General features: G+C 41.4%; 1 protein-coding gene across 13 annotated transcripts in view; it reads left to right on the top strand.

Annotated features, from left to right (window-relative positions):
- Positions 1-17,758, top strand: part of Jarid2 (jumonji and AT-rich interaction domain containing 2) — a 180,033-nt gene that overhangs the window by 132,846 nt on the left and 29,429 nt on the right. For all 13 annotated transcript variants that reach the window (XM_087591528.1, XM_087591523.1, XM_087591529.1 and 10 more), the window contains 2 exon segments: positions 906-1,075; positions 10,314-10,490. In XM_087591528.1, the coding sequence (XP_087447654.1) occupies positions 10,337-10,490 (154 nt within the window). In that variant the 5' untranslated portion in view covers positions 906-1,075; positions 10,314-10,336.

Genomic DNA, 17,758 nt, shown 5'->3' with positions numbered 1-17,758 from the left:
CTACCAGTCCTGGGTTTTTGGATTTTCCTCCGCCTCCCCTTTGTTAGAAGACAACATTCTGGGCTTCCTCACCTGTCTTTGTGTCACCCACTCACTGTGACTGTCTTTACCTCAAGGCTCTGGCCAGTGTATAATGAGACTGCTCGCTGGAGATGTGTTCCTGCTCTACGACTTATCTCTGTAGCATGCATCTAGTAGATGTAGACTGCGACGTTAGAGAAAGTAGAACTTACGCTAAGCTTGTTCTCATTCTGACGGTTTATAATATACCTGGTTTTTGTTTTTGTTTTGTTTTGCTCTTTAATTGCAGGATTTAATTTTTTTTAAACAAATAATGTAGTGTAGATCAGATGACAGTTTTATGAGTCCTGGGGATTAGATTTGGCAATAAGCAAAATAAGTTTTCCAACTGTGCCATCTCTGTGTTTCCTACTTCTCCGTAAACTCTGCAAATGATCTACACTCCCCAGTCTATGACTGAATTCAAGATGTTAGAAGTATGTCACTAGTTTGTAGAGGTAGAGGACAGATAAAGGGGAACCAGGCATCAGCACAGGATAAGGGAAGGAAATTGTGAAGTAAGTGGATGCTGTTTCTTGAGACATTGTGGACTCCAGGCTAGCATTGAAATGATCTTACCCCTTTCCCACTGATTGTTCCTTTTCTACACACATTCATGCTACACATATACTTTATATCTCCATAAAATACAGTCCCCTTAGGTGGCTTTAACGCACTGCTATACAGGCTGTGGTTTATGGGAGACATATAGAGCCTTAATTAGTAAGAGTTTGCTTGAAAGATTGTCAGCTTGTTCCTCCTGTGTCATGGTTTTATTGCTGCATGTGGTCCTGTATCCTCCCGTCTCTGCTTAATTTAGCTTTAATTTTCTTTTGTTGTTGCAGGCCCAGGCTGCAAGCACAAAGGAAGTTTGCTCAGTCTCAGCCGAACAGTCCCAGCACAACTCCAGTGAAGACAGTGGAGCCTTTGCTGCCCCCGCCAGCTACTCACATTTCTGACCTCTCTAAAAGGAAGCCTAAGACAGAGGACTTTCTTACCTTTCTCTGCCTTCGAGGTAAGCTTCGTACAGATGGCACTAACACTGTCCTCTCAGATCAGTTTGCTGTTCGGTCTGAGGGCAGGTTTTTATGTTTGCTTGTTTTTTAAAGAAAGAGCATCACTGTGTAGGGCACACTAGACTTTGTGTATATGAAGATGGATTCAGATTCATAGAGATCTGCCTGCTTCCACCTTCTGAGTGCGCTAGCTAAAGGCAGGCAGGCGCCTCTGTTGCTTCTGCAGTGTTTTTACTTACTTAAGAAATACTTCAAACAATTTCATGTGTACGCCATCTAGACTTTATTTTATTTTGGTGTTTGAGTGTTTTACTTGTGCAAAACCTGTGCACCACATGTGTGCAGACAGAAGGATGTTGTATCCTCAGAGATTAGAGTTACAGATGGTTGCTTGTAAGCCACTATGCTGGGTGCTAGGACTTGAACCCATTTTGTTTACAAGAGTAGCTAGGGTTCCTAAATTTGGAGAGATTTTTGTAGCCCACTTTCTTGTTTATTTGTTTGATTTTTCAAGACAGGTTTTCTCAATGTAGCCCTGGTTGTCCTCTAGCTTAGAGGCCTGCCTTTGTCTCTAGAGTGTTAAAGGCATGTACCACCACCACCTGGCTACTTTTTGTATTTTTGAAAGAAAGTCTTAGTGATGTAGTTCTGGATGACCTGGAACAACAACTGATGTTCTCTAGACCTGTCTCAAAGTCTGAGAAATCCAACTCCCCCCCCCAACCCTCCCCCATCCTCCCCTCAGGTTCTGGTATTATATGTGTAAAGAACTAGCTAGGAAAGTTATTTTGGTGTTTGGAAAACAGAAATTTGTTTTGAGGTCGTGGGGATTAGTTATGTGAACATTAACAAGAATGTTGAAATTTTTTAAAGGGATTTTCTGAACGACAACAAGCGTAGCAGAACCTGTGTGTTTGTGTACTTGCAGTGTTTTAAAAATCCTCTTTCCTCTGTTCTCCATGGTTGGTCAGGGTTACACAGTAAAGTTAACCTGGATAAAATTACCAAGCACACATTAAAGACTTAAGAGACCCAACTTATACCCAGACACCTTTGCTGTAGAGCTTCAAATGAAATTTGGTGTACCCTGTGGATTTTTACTAGACTCCTTTCCTACTTCGCCTACAGATTTTAGATCTGAGCTATCTGAGTCACCTTAGTTTTCAAAGTCTTAGTTTAGACCCTGTATAAAGAGTGTACACTCTGGAAGATGAACGCTGTACCTTGCCTGTTTTGGATCCTGGGTGGAGGGAAGCATTATTAGAAAAAGAAATGGAAAATTGAATTTTGATGAATGTATGGGTTGTGTAGATTATTTTTATAATGTGTTCCTTTACTAAATTGTATTTGAATTTTAAGTTACAAAAACTGTTAAACTTTTTAATGCATCACGAAAGTGTCTTTTTACTTTTTTTTTTTTTTTGTAATGATTTTGGAAAATAGTTCTTTCCATTTCTCACTGTTGATTGTATCCTGTGAATTTTTCACTAAGCAAACCTGTGTACCTATAGACTTAAAATTTCTTAAGGTAGTAATGTATTGAATCTTGTGGAAGTCATGGAATTTGTCTAATTATAATTCACATTGTGAGTTTGGCTGTTACGAACAGCTGTACGTAAGATCTGTAACACTTTTTGGCAGTCTTAACAGTTTTAGTTTGGAAACCTTTTATTGTTTTTAGTCCTGCTTTCTTGTCTACCTGCCTGCCTGCCTCCCGTGTTCTGTTTCTCATTTCCCCCTTGGACAGTAGGAGAGAACCTGCTCTTTTCTCCTTTACTGTGCATGTTCACCCGCAGCCACTCTCAGAATAAATAGAGAGGTTATTTTGTTCTCTGAAAATGGAGACGCAGGTAGCGTGAGCTGCCTGCTTATGGTGCTGGGAGGAGCAAGAAGGAAGTATGGAGCGCCCAACTTTGTGAATAGTAAAGTCTGTGATAAATAAAAGACATGGAAGGCATATTTTTGGCCAAAGTCTTGTTGTTTATGTAGGCTTTCAGGTATTTTTTTTTAAGTAGTTTGGAATATTAAAGAGACTTACCTGTGCCATGGGAAAGGCAACGATTAGATTCTTCAAACCTTGTTTATTACCTATCAATGATGAAACAAGAGCCAAAGATGATGAGCTCTCTTCTTGAACACACACACTTATTGCTCGGATCCTATCAATTCAGTTTAGGTATTCTGTAGTTAGTATAAATACCATGTAGTCATTTTAGTTGAAAAGCTTTAGAAAGTTAAAACCTGCCAGTCTCAAGACATTGAGGGACTGTCAGCCCAACTAGAAAGACTCGTTTCCCTCCTGTACTTAATGCCATTCCCTAGAACTTGCTTCTTAAGGAAGTGGGGTGTAATAATGAGCAAGTGGCGCAGGACCTGAAATGGTGGCCTGCTGTGCATATATCTTTAAATAGCTGCTTCGAAGGGCTTGGCATGTTTTTTGCCAGAGGCATAATTAGTCTCTTTCAAGGGTACACGTGGGGACGAGAGCCTGCATGTGTACTGTGAGTAGCAACCCAGCATCGTTGCTGCATTTCCTGTCGCCAGTCTCGTTATTCTTAATGAGTTCTGTCTTCCTCTCTTTGTTCTGACTCTAATTATTAAGAGATTTAAATGAGCCTAATTCAGTAGAGCAATAGTGGTTTAAGTGATTCTCTTATTTACATTGTCTGTTTTGGGGGCCCTGCAAAGCATGGGGGATCCCCAGAGGAGACTGAGGAACCATACACAGCACTCAGCTCATTCTTATGACCATGGCTGTCACAGTGCACCCTCCCAGCTCTGCCCAGTGAAAGATATCTTGGGGGTCTGAAGGGGGAGTTCCCAGTACACATTCTAATTTAGCCATTGTGAAGCCAAGTTGTTTTCTCTGGGGCCTGACTGCCTTATTTCCCCTGTATGTCTTTTGGAATCTTCCACTCTCTGCTGTCACTCCCCTGATGGCTAATTCCTCCAGTCTTTATTGAACTTACGTTCTACAGCAGACATGCAGAAAGCAGCTTGGGCACTTAGGTAAAACAGACTGGATGGTAAAGGTTTTGTGGACATGGCAGGGAAGGGCTGCACCTTCCGTCATAGGGATTACATAGGGAAGGAGGCATATTTAAGTGGGCTTTTGTCAGATATCAGAAACCTTTCCTGGAAGGTTCTGGGACTGGGGAGGAATTCTTCAGAAATCTCTGCAAGGGATTTGTGTGTGGTGGGTGGATCAGGGCTGCTTATTCAGAAGGCCAAAGGGTAAAGCGAATTAAGTTAGGATTTGGACAGGTCTCTAGGTTTTGAGTGAATTAGGAAGATGGTCCTGGCAGTGAGTGCTTCAGAAACATGATTGAGGCCACAGGGAACTAGGTTAGTTTGGGCCTCAGGAATAAAGATGTCTGTGGATTGCTGTTGACATAAACTCCTCTCAGCTTGTTTCTTCATGTCTAAAGTGGGCATTCTGGTTTCTGTAGTCAGAGTTGGTAGAAGTTAAACTAGAGGTAATGACTGTAAAACAGACCCAGTGACTGCCTGAGAGGCAGGCATCTAAGCATATTTATCCGCTGTTTTTACCTTGAGTTTACAGAGAAGACAGGGTTAGATTGGAGATCAGTCTGGGCAATCTCAAGAGCATTCTCAGATGCACTGTCTAGGTAACGGGAGGAAGCCAACCAGTAGCATTTTATCTGCAGACAATGCCTGCCCCTCCCTGGAAGGCATCCATTTACTACATCTTTGTTCTATCACTGGCCTTGAATGTTGAGAAGGAGGGTTGTAAGCAGGGCAAGTCTGTCATGATTTAGCAGTCACCATAATAATAGGAAATTATCTGCAAGAAAGTAATTAATCTCCCAATTGCAAGAACATTGAGGTTGCTACTCGTGAACTATCCTTTTTTTTCCTTTTTTCTTTCTTTCTTTCTTTCTTTCTTTCTTTCTTTCTTTCTTTCTTTCTTTCTTTCTTTCTTTCTTTCTTTTTTTTTTCTTTTTTTTTTCTTTTTTTCGGAGCTGGGGACCGAACTCAGGGCCTTGCGCTTGCTAGGCAAGCGCTATACCACTGAGCTAAATCCCCAACCCCACTAGTGAACTATCTTAAGCAAAGTGGGAATAGTTTTTGGGAAGAAGACAAGCTGTCTTAGAGTGATCCTGAGTTTGGGGTCATTTCTATGACATATTCTACCTTAGTTTCTGAGCATAGAAACTCTATCAATGGATTTCAACCTTCTTTGCTGGCTTCTTCTATTCCGTTTGCCCTCACGCTGGTCTGACATTCTGTGCTTACCTAATGTCTTAGTTCTGCTGATGCAGTAATTTGTTTGCTAGGATAGTTTCTTTGCTAATAATGAAGGAATCTGGAATCTTGAATTTCTTGATCTTTGAAGGATGACTCCTTTTATAATTGCCATGTGACCTTGACTCTTGATGTTCAGTGTGGCTTTGGGCCAGCTGGCCTCTGTCTGACCATGTATGCTTTGCAAGAAGTTAAAACCCATTCTCCTTGCCAGGCGGCTGGCCTTGTTTCAGTGGTATATGTCTCTGATGCCTCAGTGGCTGGAGAAGCTTGTAGTGTTTGTCGTGCTTCTGGAACTCATTGGGAGAAGGTCTATGAGGGCAGGGGACAGTACGTACAGTGGAAATCTCTCAGTGCTAGCATTGCTGTTGTGTTGGCCAGAATCCTTGCTGCTACAGTAGATTTTAGCCTCTGTGCTGTTCTGAAGCCGCTTGTGCCTGTGCCCTGTAGGAAACTGTTTATTGTCTGTGGGAGTCTGAAAAGGCTTTGCATAAATCATGTTCAGACTTGATGGTATATAGTAATTGGAAGTTGGAAAATCTAACTTATTTCTACTTCTCAGTCTTGTGTGTAGAGCTATTCTGGCTGAACACCATCATAGCTATTGTGTGGTGTTGGTTGTCCATTCAGTTAGCATTAAAAACCCAAAGACTTATAGGAACGGTCGGTCTGTCTGTCTGTCTGTCTGTCTCTGTTCTCTCTCTCTCTCTCTCTCTGTGTGTGTGTGTGTGTGTGTGTGTGTACACATGCTTGTGTATATACACATTCTCACTCAGTTGATGGCATTGATGGTTGAACTTTTTGAGCCAAATGGGAATAGTTTTTGGAGACGAGACAAGGCTTTTAAGGTTCCTTTTGTGAGGCATGTTCTAGAGTGATTTCTGCCTGTGTGTGGAGCTACTGTACACAGGCCATTAGGGAAAAGTGCTACCACCTCAGCCTGTCTGCCATGAGGGAGGAAATGGTGCTCATTGCTCTTAGTGCTGAACCCCTTGTCTTTCAGGACCTGGAGATAGAACCCAGGCCTCATGCAAGGAATTTGCAATATGACAGTTAGATGGACAGCACCCAGTGAAGATGTATTTAGGGCACTGCCTAAGAGGTACCTTAAGTTCAGGAAGTCCATGCTGTTTTCCTCAAAAGTCTTAAACAGGTTTATGAGTTCTGTAGCAATCTATTACTTTTTTTTTAAAAAAAGATTTATTTAACCCTAACCCCTAACCCCTAACCCCTAACCCCTAACCCCTAACCCTAACCCTAACCCTATCCCTATCCAGGGCTTCTTGCTTAAGCTCTGGATGCCATGGAGACCATCTTCATGGCTGGCATGGCATGAGTGACAGGCAGTTCCTTTATCATTAAGGGTGTGTTTTCTTTTGGATAAGCTAACCCCCTACCCCACATATCTGGTGGTGTCTCATTCGTACTTGAACAATTTTTCAATTTAAATCACTGCTGTAAAATGGAGAAAAATCATCTAGAATATGATCATAAATCACTTTAAAGAAAACCAATAGCATGTAGAAGATGTGTGACTTGGTGGAGAATTGCCCCCCGGGGATTGTAAAAATTGAACTGGAAATTGCCCCATCTTCTTTTAAAGGACCTTCTGCATCGTAGGTTTCAATGTTGGAGTAAACGTAGAAGCGTGTGGAGCAGAGTGCAGAGTGCATGCACATCATTGGGTAATCTCTGTAGTTATTGTCGTTTCTTAGAGCTTCTGGTTTTATGGAGCCATGATGAATGGCAGGTCATTGGGCACGCCCTGTTAATGTTAACTAGGTCACCTAAACGACTATACAAAGGAAGCCTTTTTGTAAAATGGGGGAAAAAACAAAGGGTCTTCTAAGAGCAGCAAGCTATGTTTGCTTGCTAGCGTTAAGAATTGTTGGGGGAGGGGATGATGATAGCTAAGGAGGGCTTGACCGTTGAGGATTCATAAGAGGGGAAAAAAAAAATCCCACTTTACAGAAACCAAAGCCCAAATTAGAAAAAGTTAGCTTTTGGATTAAAATAATCTTTGCTGTGGTTGTGACATACCACAGTTTGATTTTTGTCCACATGAAAACATTTGATTTGTACTTCAGTAAATACTGTGGAGACATTGCCAGCTAATTTTAAAAAGTAATGAAATACAACTTTGGCAAAGCACAGAAGCATTCTGTAGTCTCCAATCCCTCTATCTGATCCAAAGCTTTAAAGAACAAATATGATAATGCACTTGAATAATCAGGAGAGAAATACGTGGCTGGTGTAATTTTAGCAGGCTGCTATTTATAATCATTGAATATGAATCACTTCCTTGCTCCACAGAAAAGTAACTACTCTCCTCCCTACACACCTAAGCCTCCAAAACATTCTCCTTCACGGTTATCTCAAATGCATGGCTGTGAGGGAGAGCAGAGATAATTTTGAGTGTTAAATTAGCACCTCTCACTAACTAGTTAATGTACTAAAAAGGGCGTTGTTTGTGTCATCACAAGATGCCACTCTGAGAATTGCTTGTCTTATTATGCCTGTCTTGTTCCCAGTGTCATTGCTGTACCTTTGCAGTGGGTGAGTCCTGCCCTGGGAGGAATTCGCTCACCACCACCATCGTCATCACCAGAATGTTTTTGTTAGGAATTGCCTTTCTCCCAGATTTGCCTCCCTGTTCTCGGTTCCCTCCCCTATGTGCCTCGATCCACAGGTTTATAAAAGGTTTATAATGAAACAAAGTTCTTGCTCAGGAAGGGACGGGCCTTTTTGTACTGAAGAATGAATGATTTTCCTTAGCACCAGTGGTATGGATTCATACCTGCATTGAACATTTGAAATTTGTTTTCTGAGATTACTCCTCTAAACATTTTGCGCGTAAAAGAGAGACCCAGACGTCCTAGGTCAGTAAGTAGGAAAGGAGGGTACTTTTCTGAACTGCGTATCTTCATGCCTTGACTGTTTAGCTCTTTATGGATATTTTCGGTCATTCTGGAGTGGAGTTTTTGGTCTGGTTACCAGGTTGTTAACTTGCAGATGAGCAGGGCAGCAAGATTCAGGACGAGATTCCTAGTTTCGGAGGGGAGAATGCATCACAAGACTAGTGTTTCTTATGTCAGTCTGACAGAGAGGTTAATGACACGCACAGATTCAAGGGCCAGCCCATAATGAAGAAGTCTGTGTCTGTTTTCTATATGAGATGCTTGGTGTTCCTGAGTGCCTTCTCCTAAATAAGGAAGTATTAGTACTGTCCTGAAATGCAGGCTATATCCAACTTAAGGGGGCTCTCTTGTGGTAATTGAAAGGGTGGTTGATAGAGGGGAGGCTGATGTCTGGATCCCTTGATGACTTGTCACTGCTAGTGGCTGAAATCTGCAGCTGGAGGCCAAGTTTCTAAGAAGCCCCTGGTGTAGAGCTGTGTAGGACTAGCAGCACAGGAAATGTGGCTATTTTCTATTCTTATTTTTTATCTCACTTTCTTTACTCTTATTTGAGAAGTGGCTCTTCAAAGCCAGTGTCAGATTTCAGAATCTTCCTCCAGTCAAGAATCTGATTCTAAGTGATATTGAGAAAAGGTCAATCAAAACAAAACAAAACAAACAAAAACCAAAGCAAAGCCAGGAATAACTTTTGTCCGGCCACATGCAGCTTCACTGGGGTCTTTTGGTAGCCTGCATCCCTCTGGCATTAGGTTGCAAAAGTAAATGTCAGATAATTTAATTGGAGTGCAGTGGTTCATCATCCCACCCACTCCCCTAACCTCCAACTCCTCTATCCTCTTCCCCCAGATTTCATGTAGCCTATGATGGCTTTGAATCAGCTCATGATGGCCCTCCTGCCTCCAGCACTTGGGAATTTGACTATTGGTGTTAATTAGGAATGTTTTTAAGCAAAGAAAAGAGGAAAGCGATTTGCCTAGTTATTCCTTTTGCGGTTTTCAAGTTAGAAAAGGAAGCCTTGTTTATTTGTGGCATATGTCTGGGCATCATTTGAGTGCCTACTGCTCCTGGAGTCCATGAGAGGCAACCACATCCTTAAAGAAATGTTGCCAGCCTCAGTATATGTATGCTGCAAATAGAACTTGGGTTGTGTAAGAGTAGCAGATGCTTTTGGCCATTGAGCTGAGATTTCCTTTTGTGATATTCATGGGGAAGTTATCCAAATGTTATCTGCTGGTACTTGGTGCTGGGTAATGGGGAAAGAACCCAAGGTTGTTATCTTTGCATTTTTTTTAATAGCTTCTGGTTCCAGAAAGTATACCAATTTTTACATTGTATTTCCCTCAGGATGATTATAAGGGAAAAGTATTGGACGTGACCTTCCTTTTTATTTTTACTATGAAGAAGGCAATACCTGAGAAAAGAGGCCAGAATGTAAAAGGAGGAGTGTGGTTGGTTCTCTGCATAGTTTGCTTAACTACTGAGCCATGTCTCTAGCCCAAGGAACTTATTTTAATATTATATATATTCATTCTACTATATAACTTCAGAGTAGTTTGTAAATATTTAAGGTGTTGTGGAGGGAGGGCAAAGTCTACACCTGACCATTATATTAAGTTAATAGAGTGATCTTAAAAAGGCAGTTCAGTTCCCTCTTCCTCCCTCATCAATAATTGATTTCTCTCTTATTTCCATGTTTTAATATAAATGCACGGTGCATTTAACATCATGGGTGGTGTTTTCCTTTTACTCACATTGAGTCATTCATTCCTTGCTGATGTTTGTGGTCTGTTTTCTGTGGGAATAAGATAAGATTCTTATGTTTTTATGTCCTTCTGGGGAATTTTTGTTTGAAAGTGGTAAAGGATATAAATTGGGTTAGGTTATTCTTCATGCGGGAAAATAAATGTAAGAAGTGGTAGCACCTAGCAGTGGTGAATGGTTTTGTTTTATGCGATCAGCATGCAATTAGGGTCCTATCCCCTTTGCATTACTCCTTCTGGAAGGGGTGGATGTCAAGATTGGTTTTGATGAACTACGTATGTTAACCCATCAGGTTCTCCTGCGCTGCCCAACAGTATGGTATATTTTGGAAGCTCTCAGGATGAGGAGGATGTCGAGGAGGAAGATGATGAGACAGAAGATGTCAAAACAGCCACCAACAATGCTTCATCTTCGTGCCAGTCAACCCCCAGGAAAGGAAAATCCCATAAGCATGTACACAACGGGCATGGTAGGTTCACTGTTGAGGCTTATAAGGGGCATTGTGAGCCAGGCTTTGGGTGAAAGCTGAGAAAAAATTTGAAGGGTTTCAGACAGATTTTTTTTTTTTTATTTAAAGGGTAATTCAGGTACTAGACTCTTAATGAATAATGACCTTAGTACTTCAGCCCAAAAGTATTCTAGATGAAAATGAAGATATTCTATGTGATTGTGTAATCTATTATTATTATTATATCACACATGAATGTAGGTCAGAGCAAAACTGTGGAATCAGAGTTCCATACCTTTCTCTGTGTCCTGTTGAGTGAACTCGGCCAGTCAGCTTGTATTGTGGGATAAGTGTCTTTACCCACAGATCCATTGTCTAGGCTCCGTCATGGAAACAATGACTGAGATAGCTGCTTTCAGTAGCCATTCAGGTTCCAGTGCGTGGGTGAATTGTAAGGGGTGAGAGGGCTGTGGGATTCTACCCAAGAGTGCACTGATAAGAGCCTGGGATTTCAAACATGCAGTCGTGTGCCTCCTTGCAAGGACCTGATGGGCTGTGACAGTGCAAGAATCAGGGAAGTCTAAGGGATTATTACCTGCTTAGTCAGACAGATGCATTGGGTATTGACAGCAGAAATACTGAGGGCAGCCCTGGTCCCCTCATGGATGAAGTGAAAAAGGAAAGCTAGTGTAAGGCTTCACATGCTCACTTAGAATTTTTTCTAGCAGGAAGATGCTGGGTAAGATTCTTGTCACTGTGTACCAGATGATCCCTCAGATTTGTTGACTCTTGTAAGAGACAAATTGGGGCAAGCATGCTGCTTTTCACACGTTTCTATTGGTTTTCTTGTCAGCTCTCTTTGTATGCTCTAGTGTTGAGACATTTGTGATCTGTGTGGATGGATAAACTCACTGGGATGCAGAGATAAAGGCAGGGAACACAGTTTAGTGCAGAAGAATTTTATCTTTACTTTTATTTTTAAAAAATCTGGTACGTGAACAGACAGTCCCTTTTCCTGATTGACTATGTCTGGGAAGTGGAGTTCTGGAGTGACTGTTGGACACAAGTCTCTTGTGTACTGGCTAGAGAGAACAGCCAGGTGTCTTTGCACCTCTTCTTAGGGATGAGCGGGTCAGCAATCTTAGATTAAGAATCTGGGCCCTAACATCCTACAGGATTCAGCTGGCTTTATTATGAAAACATTGCACAAGTGCGCAGCTCACAAGTACTTCATAAGCTATAGTATATCCTAATTGAAAGGGACTTACTGGGTAAAATACACAGTTTGGAATGACTTGTACAGACAGCATCACCTGATTCTTTGGTTGCAACTTAAGGGTTATCATAACAAATAGTGACTCCAGGGATTTTCATTTTGATAGCTTATCTGTTTCTAAAGTAATATTTCATATATAGACTCTCAGATGATGTGAACAGTGGAAATATATAATAAAATCAAATTACTAAGTATGTCTTTATTATAAAAGTTAAAATTTAGAATTTTTTAGGGTTTGGAAAGTATTCCTAATTGTTTTATTCTTTTCCTGTTTTAACACGTAGTGTTAAGTGGAGTAGATGAGGAATTGATGAGTTTGTGATGAATTTGGCTTTTCCTCAATATTGTTGCCTTGGCAAACCCTTTGTGACCTTCTACAGAATAACTTGGCAGGAGTTCATTAGTTAAATTAGTCAAATGTCTTCTTTCTTCCTTTAAAGAAACCGGGAAGGATTATTCTGTTCTCTGTACATCATTCTCTGCAAGTGGCTATTTCTCAGGAGGAATGAATTAATTGCTTTCAGCTTATACCAAGTGCATATATGTCGACTAAAAGGCAATCGTTTGGACCAGCGTCCTGTATTCATGTATTGTCATCCCTCCTCTATCTGGAGTGGTGGTCCTTTTTGAGAAGCAGGGCCAGGGTCTTTGCCTGGCCGAATGCTGGTCCAACAGCAGGTGGCCATGAGACAACCTCTGCATCTCTCTTCAGCATGTGGCAGTTACGCATTGCCTGGTAAGGCAAACGATTATAGGTGAAGGAGGAGCAGTTCTTCCTAACACCCCACCACATTTGAGACATTGTTTGTTAACAGACCACTTGTAACTAAAATATGCTTTAGAAGCCAAGCCACTTCTAAAATTGTCTCCTTAGATGGTTCTTTGAAAGATGCCACCTGTCCTGTCCTTAGGTTTTGTTTGTTTAGATATACCACATTTGCCTCTGTCCCATAATTGGGTCAAAAATCTGGACTTCCTAGATTGGATAAGAGATTTCTAAGTTTATGTGCCTCAATGCCTTGGCATGTACTGAGAATTATCTGAGGATTAGCAGGCACTGCTGAGTCCTGACATTGTCTACCGTACCTCAACTGCTTTGTGAGGTATAAAATGTAGGTCTCCTGGAGTTGCTGCCAGCTTAACCCTCTGATCCCAGGTTCTTCTCATGCTCCCAAGCGCACACTCAGTCAGTGTGGGGATCCCAGATTGATTGGTGGTGGTGTTGTTTTGACAGCTCCTAAGGGAGTACCCAGGGACGGGGAGAGCCTCTTCTTGCTCTGGTACTTTCTTGTAGCCACATGACACTGCCAGGTATTGATTTATTGAGGCCACAATTTTTCTGTTCCAAAACACTTGATTCAAAGAAGAGGTACAGTTGTGGAAAGAAGTTTCAGGTTATGGGGCTCCTCCTGGGGTGGAGGAGAGCTCTGTGAGTGAGTTATAAGATGTGTAACTTAAAACTACAACCAATAGAACCATCTGAGACTAAATAATGTGCCTGGCTCTTGGTATGATTTTAAACAAGTTGAAGGCAGCTCTTATTTTGTGTTCTTATGCCTTAGGATTGTCCTAAGTCCCTAACCAAAATACCCTGACAGGTAGAAGAAGCACATTGTATTTTACTGTATACCGTCTTTCAGTGTGTTTTTAATATGAATATTATACACTAAACTGCTCGAAACTGCGTAATTGCAGCTTTTTTTGGACCTGCCTTAAGGACAATCTTCAGTTATTCAAGTCTTGCTATTCCCAAAGGCATAAAAAGTTTTTTTTGAAAATCACTTGTCAACCTGGATAAACATTGATGGATTCTCGGTGTTTATTTGAACAGCCTTGAAGTTTAGTCCATTAAAGCCAGTTCTTCCTGTCTCAGATACACCTCTGTTATTGCATATTCCCTTAAAGACAGAATTGGGAGGCTGCATCACATGCTGTTTAACACGCGTCAGACCCAGTAACTACCAGGCAGTGACTGTCACATTGTTCTTAGTGGGGACCACCATGAAGACAAACTGTACCTGACCCATGGTTTGCCTTTGTTTCTCTACCAGCTTCTCTATTTCATCCAGGCAAGTTTCTAGGCAAAACCAAAGTACTTTAACGTACACTGGGTCCAGAAATTGGCCTTGCATCATGGATGGCATTGGGGGTCCAGGAGGCTGATGTTGCTCTTGTCCATATGAGCCTGGAACATGGAATCTGTTTGCCATTGTTATTGCTGATAACACTCTCCCTCAGCCTTGGTGGCTGTCCTGCTCTACCTCAGCCCCAAGAAGTACCAGTGTGCAGTTGACAGGTGCATGTCCTGCCTGTGCATGTAGCCCAGGGCTTTGAGGGTACCTTATTTGTAGGCTGCCTTGAACTCTGAGTCTTCTGCCTTTATCTGCCAACAGCTTGGGATAATAGGCAGATGCCATCACATCTCCTGCCCAAGAATTACTTACTTCTGCCTGTTTTGTTTTAGCCAGACTGTGGATTGAACTCTGCCTTGTTCTAGGCAAGCATTCTACCACTGAACTCTCCATGTGTGTATGTGGATTTTATTGAGTCTTCTGCATTTTGAAAGCCATTTTTTTCTAGGTTTGTATTTTTATTCTGAAAATGTTATTTATCCTTTGTCTTACATTATAGATGGCCACATTTCAGTGTCTTTCTCCACATTTCAGTGTTGTGATTATTTATTTAAGTTCAAGGTGAGCCAGAATTCTTATCATTACCTCAGTTGTGTCTGCCCTTTTAGAACACATTATCTCTTGAATGTGAAGTTTTATAAAATCCCGAACTGTAGAATCACTATTAATCTGTTCTTTACAAGTTAATGCTCCATCCCTTTTGTGAATAATGCATGAGTCTTACCTGTTTTCTTGAGTGAAATGCAGAAGTCTTTCTGCACAGCAGGTCCTCCCCATGGTCGTTTTGGTATTTTGATGAAGGCTAATACTTTGAAATGGCTGTCCAGGCCAGGGCTCATCAGGACCAGGAAACAGGGACAAACCGTTCAATTTGGTTTATGGTGTTTCTGTGGTCCTGACTATACAAAATTATATTAAGAACCATTAAAACTTGATATCATGAGTTACTTGTAACATTGGTAACAAATATATTCAAATGACTAATATATCCTGCTCTATAGTTATCTTACATCATTGCCCATAATATATTCCCATTTTTAGATCTTTGGACAGTGGAAAGCAAATGGTGATGTTAAAAGTTTTCCATACATTAATTCTTGTATATAGACTCTTGAGCACACAAGAGCACTTGAGAGACATTGTAAGTTCCAGGCCAGTTAGAGCTGTAGAACACGGCCTTGTGTGTTGTGGGCAGAAGGATAATTAATACAAACCAAACCACACACATTTCTCCCCTCTTAGAATAACTATCTTTTGAGTGAGATGCCATCCCAGTCTGGTGTTGCAGATACAGTAACCGTTATAACTTGATCAGGGTGAATCATTTTGGCTTGGTGATGGCTCTAATAATGATGAGCAAAGGAACTGTCCTTACTAGTCTGCCTGCTTTTAGTTAGCCTGGGTTAACTACTGAGTTGTTTCTGGCCAAGGCAAACCAAGTTAGAGTACCCACAGGCTGGCCGACTGTCCCGTTGTTTCTGACAGTGGAAGCTCAACATTGAATTGCGTCCAGGGGAGCACAGCATCTGTACAGTAACAAGTCAGCCAATTGCTGGGGCCAGTGCCTTACTCAGGTCAGGACACCTTGCAATAACACGAAGAAGCTAACATTAAATGCCTGGCTTTGTATCACACGCTTATCGTGGGTCTCTTTACTTCCTGTAGTACACTCAATGTTTTCCTCTACAGCGACTCTTCCTCACACCTTATTTAAAGGAGTGGTATTTGTCAGGGATATTGTTCTTGTTAACTTGACCTGTATCTGTTCGGTCCTAAAGGCTTCTGTGTCTATTCTTTCCAGCTCACCTGCTGTTCTTCTGCAGGCAGGCCCAGGTTTCAGGGTAGCCGTTCTGGACTTCTTCTTTTTTTAAAGATTTTTTAAAGATTTATCCATTTATTCTATATAAGTACACTGTAGCTGTCTTCAGACACACCAGAAGAGGGCATCGGATCTCTTTACAGATGGTTGTGAGCCACCATGTGGTTGCTGGGAGTTGAACTCAGGACCTCTGGAAGAGCAGTCGGGTGCTCTTAACCACTGAGCCATCTCTCCAGCCCTGTTCTGGACTTCTTAATCATTCGCATCAGCTTGCATGTGAGACAGGGAGTAGTCTCAAAAGGTGGAGTAACAAATATCAGACACGCTCTTTTACTACACACCTAATAACGACTTGCCTCCTGCCATTTGTCCTGCTCATTAGGAGTAATTACTAAGATAGGATGTGAGACCAGGTTGTTGACTTTGTCAGCACTCTTTAAAAGAAATTAATTTTTTTTTTTTTGTCAAATGTGCATCTTTGCTAGGGTAGCAAGAACGTTAAAAAAGATCACCCTTGTGATATGTGCATAGAACATAAGACTTTCTATATACTTGATGCAAAATACTTCAGCAGATGAGGGAGGCAGCTGGTTTATATCCTTGAGGGAATTGGGCATAGATGTGTTGGTAAATCAGGGAACTGGAAATCCAAATCTGAGACCTTTCCTTGTATGTGCCGGTTTTATTTACATAACCCTTTTAGAGGTTACCTTAAACCTGCTGAGAGCTCCAGGTTTGAACAGAGCTCATGGACAGCACCGTTCATGTTGGACCCCAGGGAGCTATAAATGCGAATTTCCTCGTGGAAATGAAGCTTTCCACCTCAAAGCTTATCCTTGCACGCAAAGACATAGCTAAAGAAACTTCTTTTTACTCCTCATTTGATGGAAATCTTTCCCTTTTGAGAATGAAGTGACCTTCAATCAAATATCAACCTGAGGGTTTAAAGACTTTGTTATGGTGTGAAAACACTTGTCTATAGAGCATTTAACGTTCAGAGTAAGTGTATACAAATCAATATATCATTCTCTGTTCATTAACGGAAAGCTGTTTGTATCCCAGGACAATACAGTTTCCTAATATGGCTCGCTATGATGGGTGCCTAAAGATACTAGGCCAATTATTTCTTTTAATTGGGGACAGTGTATAAAGAACTTCTTTACACCGATGCCTTTCTGTCTCATGCTCACAGAAAGTGGAGTTTTCTTTTTTTAACCTCTCTTTCCCTTCTCTTCCTTTCTTGAAAATCTTACAAATTAAGACAAAAGATAATTACTTGGAGGAATAAAACTGGCAGGTTCCCACGACACTTAAAATTAATGAGCTGTTGAGTACAAAATATACCTTGTCCTTGGCTTTGTCGTCTTTTCCCAATCACTCCTTTCTTCTCATTTAACACATGGTATGACTTTTTGGTTATGTTTGGTGTTGGTGTATATTGGTGCTATAAAATAGCATGAGGGTTACAGCAAGCTCATTTGAAAAGTGTCTTTTGTTTGCAAATCAGAGTTTCATTCCTCTTTCCTAGGACATCTTATTAAAATACTTGTTAGCAGGCATAAGTGTGTTAATGGCACTGACCTGCCCCCAACCCTGCACACCTTCAGCTCTGGCTCCAGGGTTTTGCTTTCCAGCCTTTGGCATTAGTAATTGAAAGACCTCAAAGTCTATTCTATTGAAATCATAGGATTGTGCCTCTCCCCTTTAATTTCAGGCAGGGGAGGACCTTCCTTTTCTAGGTCAGGAAGACACTGCTGTCTATCCACATCTTAGACCTGGTTTTTGACCACGCACGGTTCACTCATTTACAAAGTAGTGTGATATTCGTAGTTTAGACTTTAGGCCATGCACAACTAACCCAATTCCCAAACTTTTTTTTTCCCCACCTTGAATTGTCACTGTAGTAAGAGATAAGTATATCTTTTCTTCCCCAACACACACACACACACACACACACACACACACACACACACACACACACACACACACACACACACACGCTTGGACAGGTAACAGACAAGTTCACCATAGTCTGTGGTAGTATCAAATCGGGTAGAATCTG

Source organism: Rattus norvegicus, chromosome 17, assembly GCF_021556685.1.
Source record: "Rattus norvegicus strain SHRSP/BbbUtx chromosome 17, alternate assembly SHRSP_T2T, whole genome shotgun sequence".
In the NCBI taxonomy this organism is placed as follows: Eukaryota; Metazoa; Chordata; class Mammalia; order Rodentia; family Muridae; genus Rattus; species Rattus norvegicus.
The sequence above is the reverse complement of the archived record's forward strand: the minus strand, read 5'-3'. Positions and strand labels throughout refer to the sequence as shown.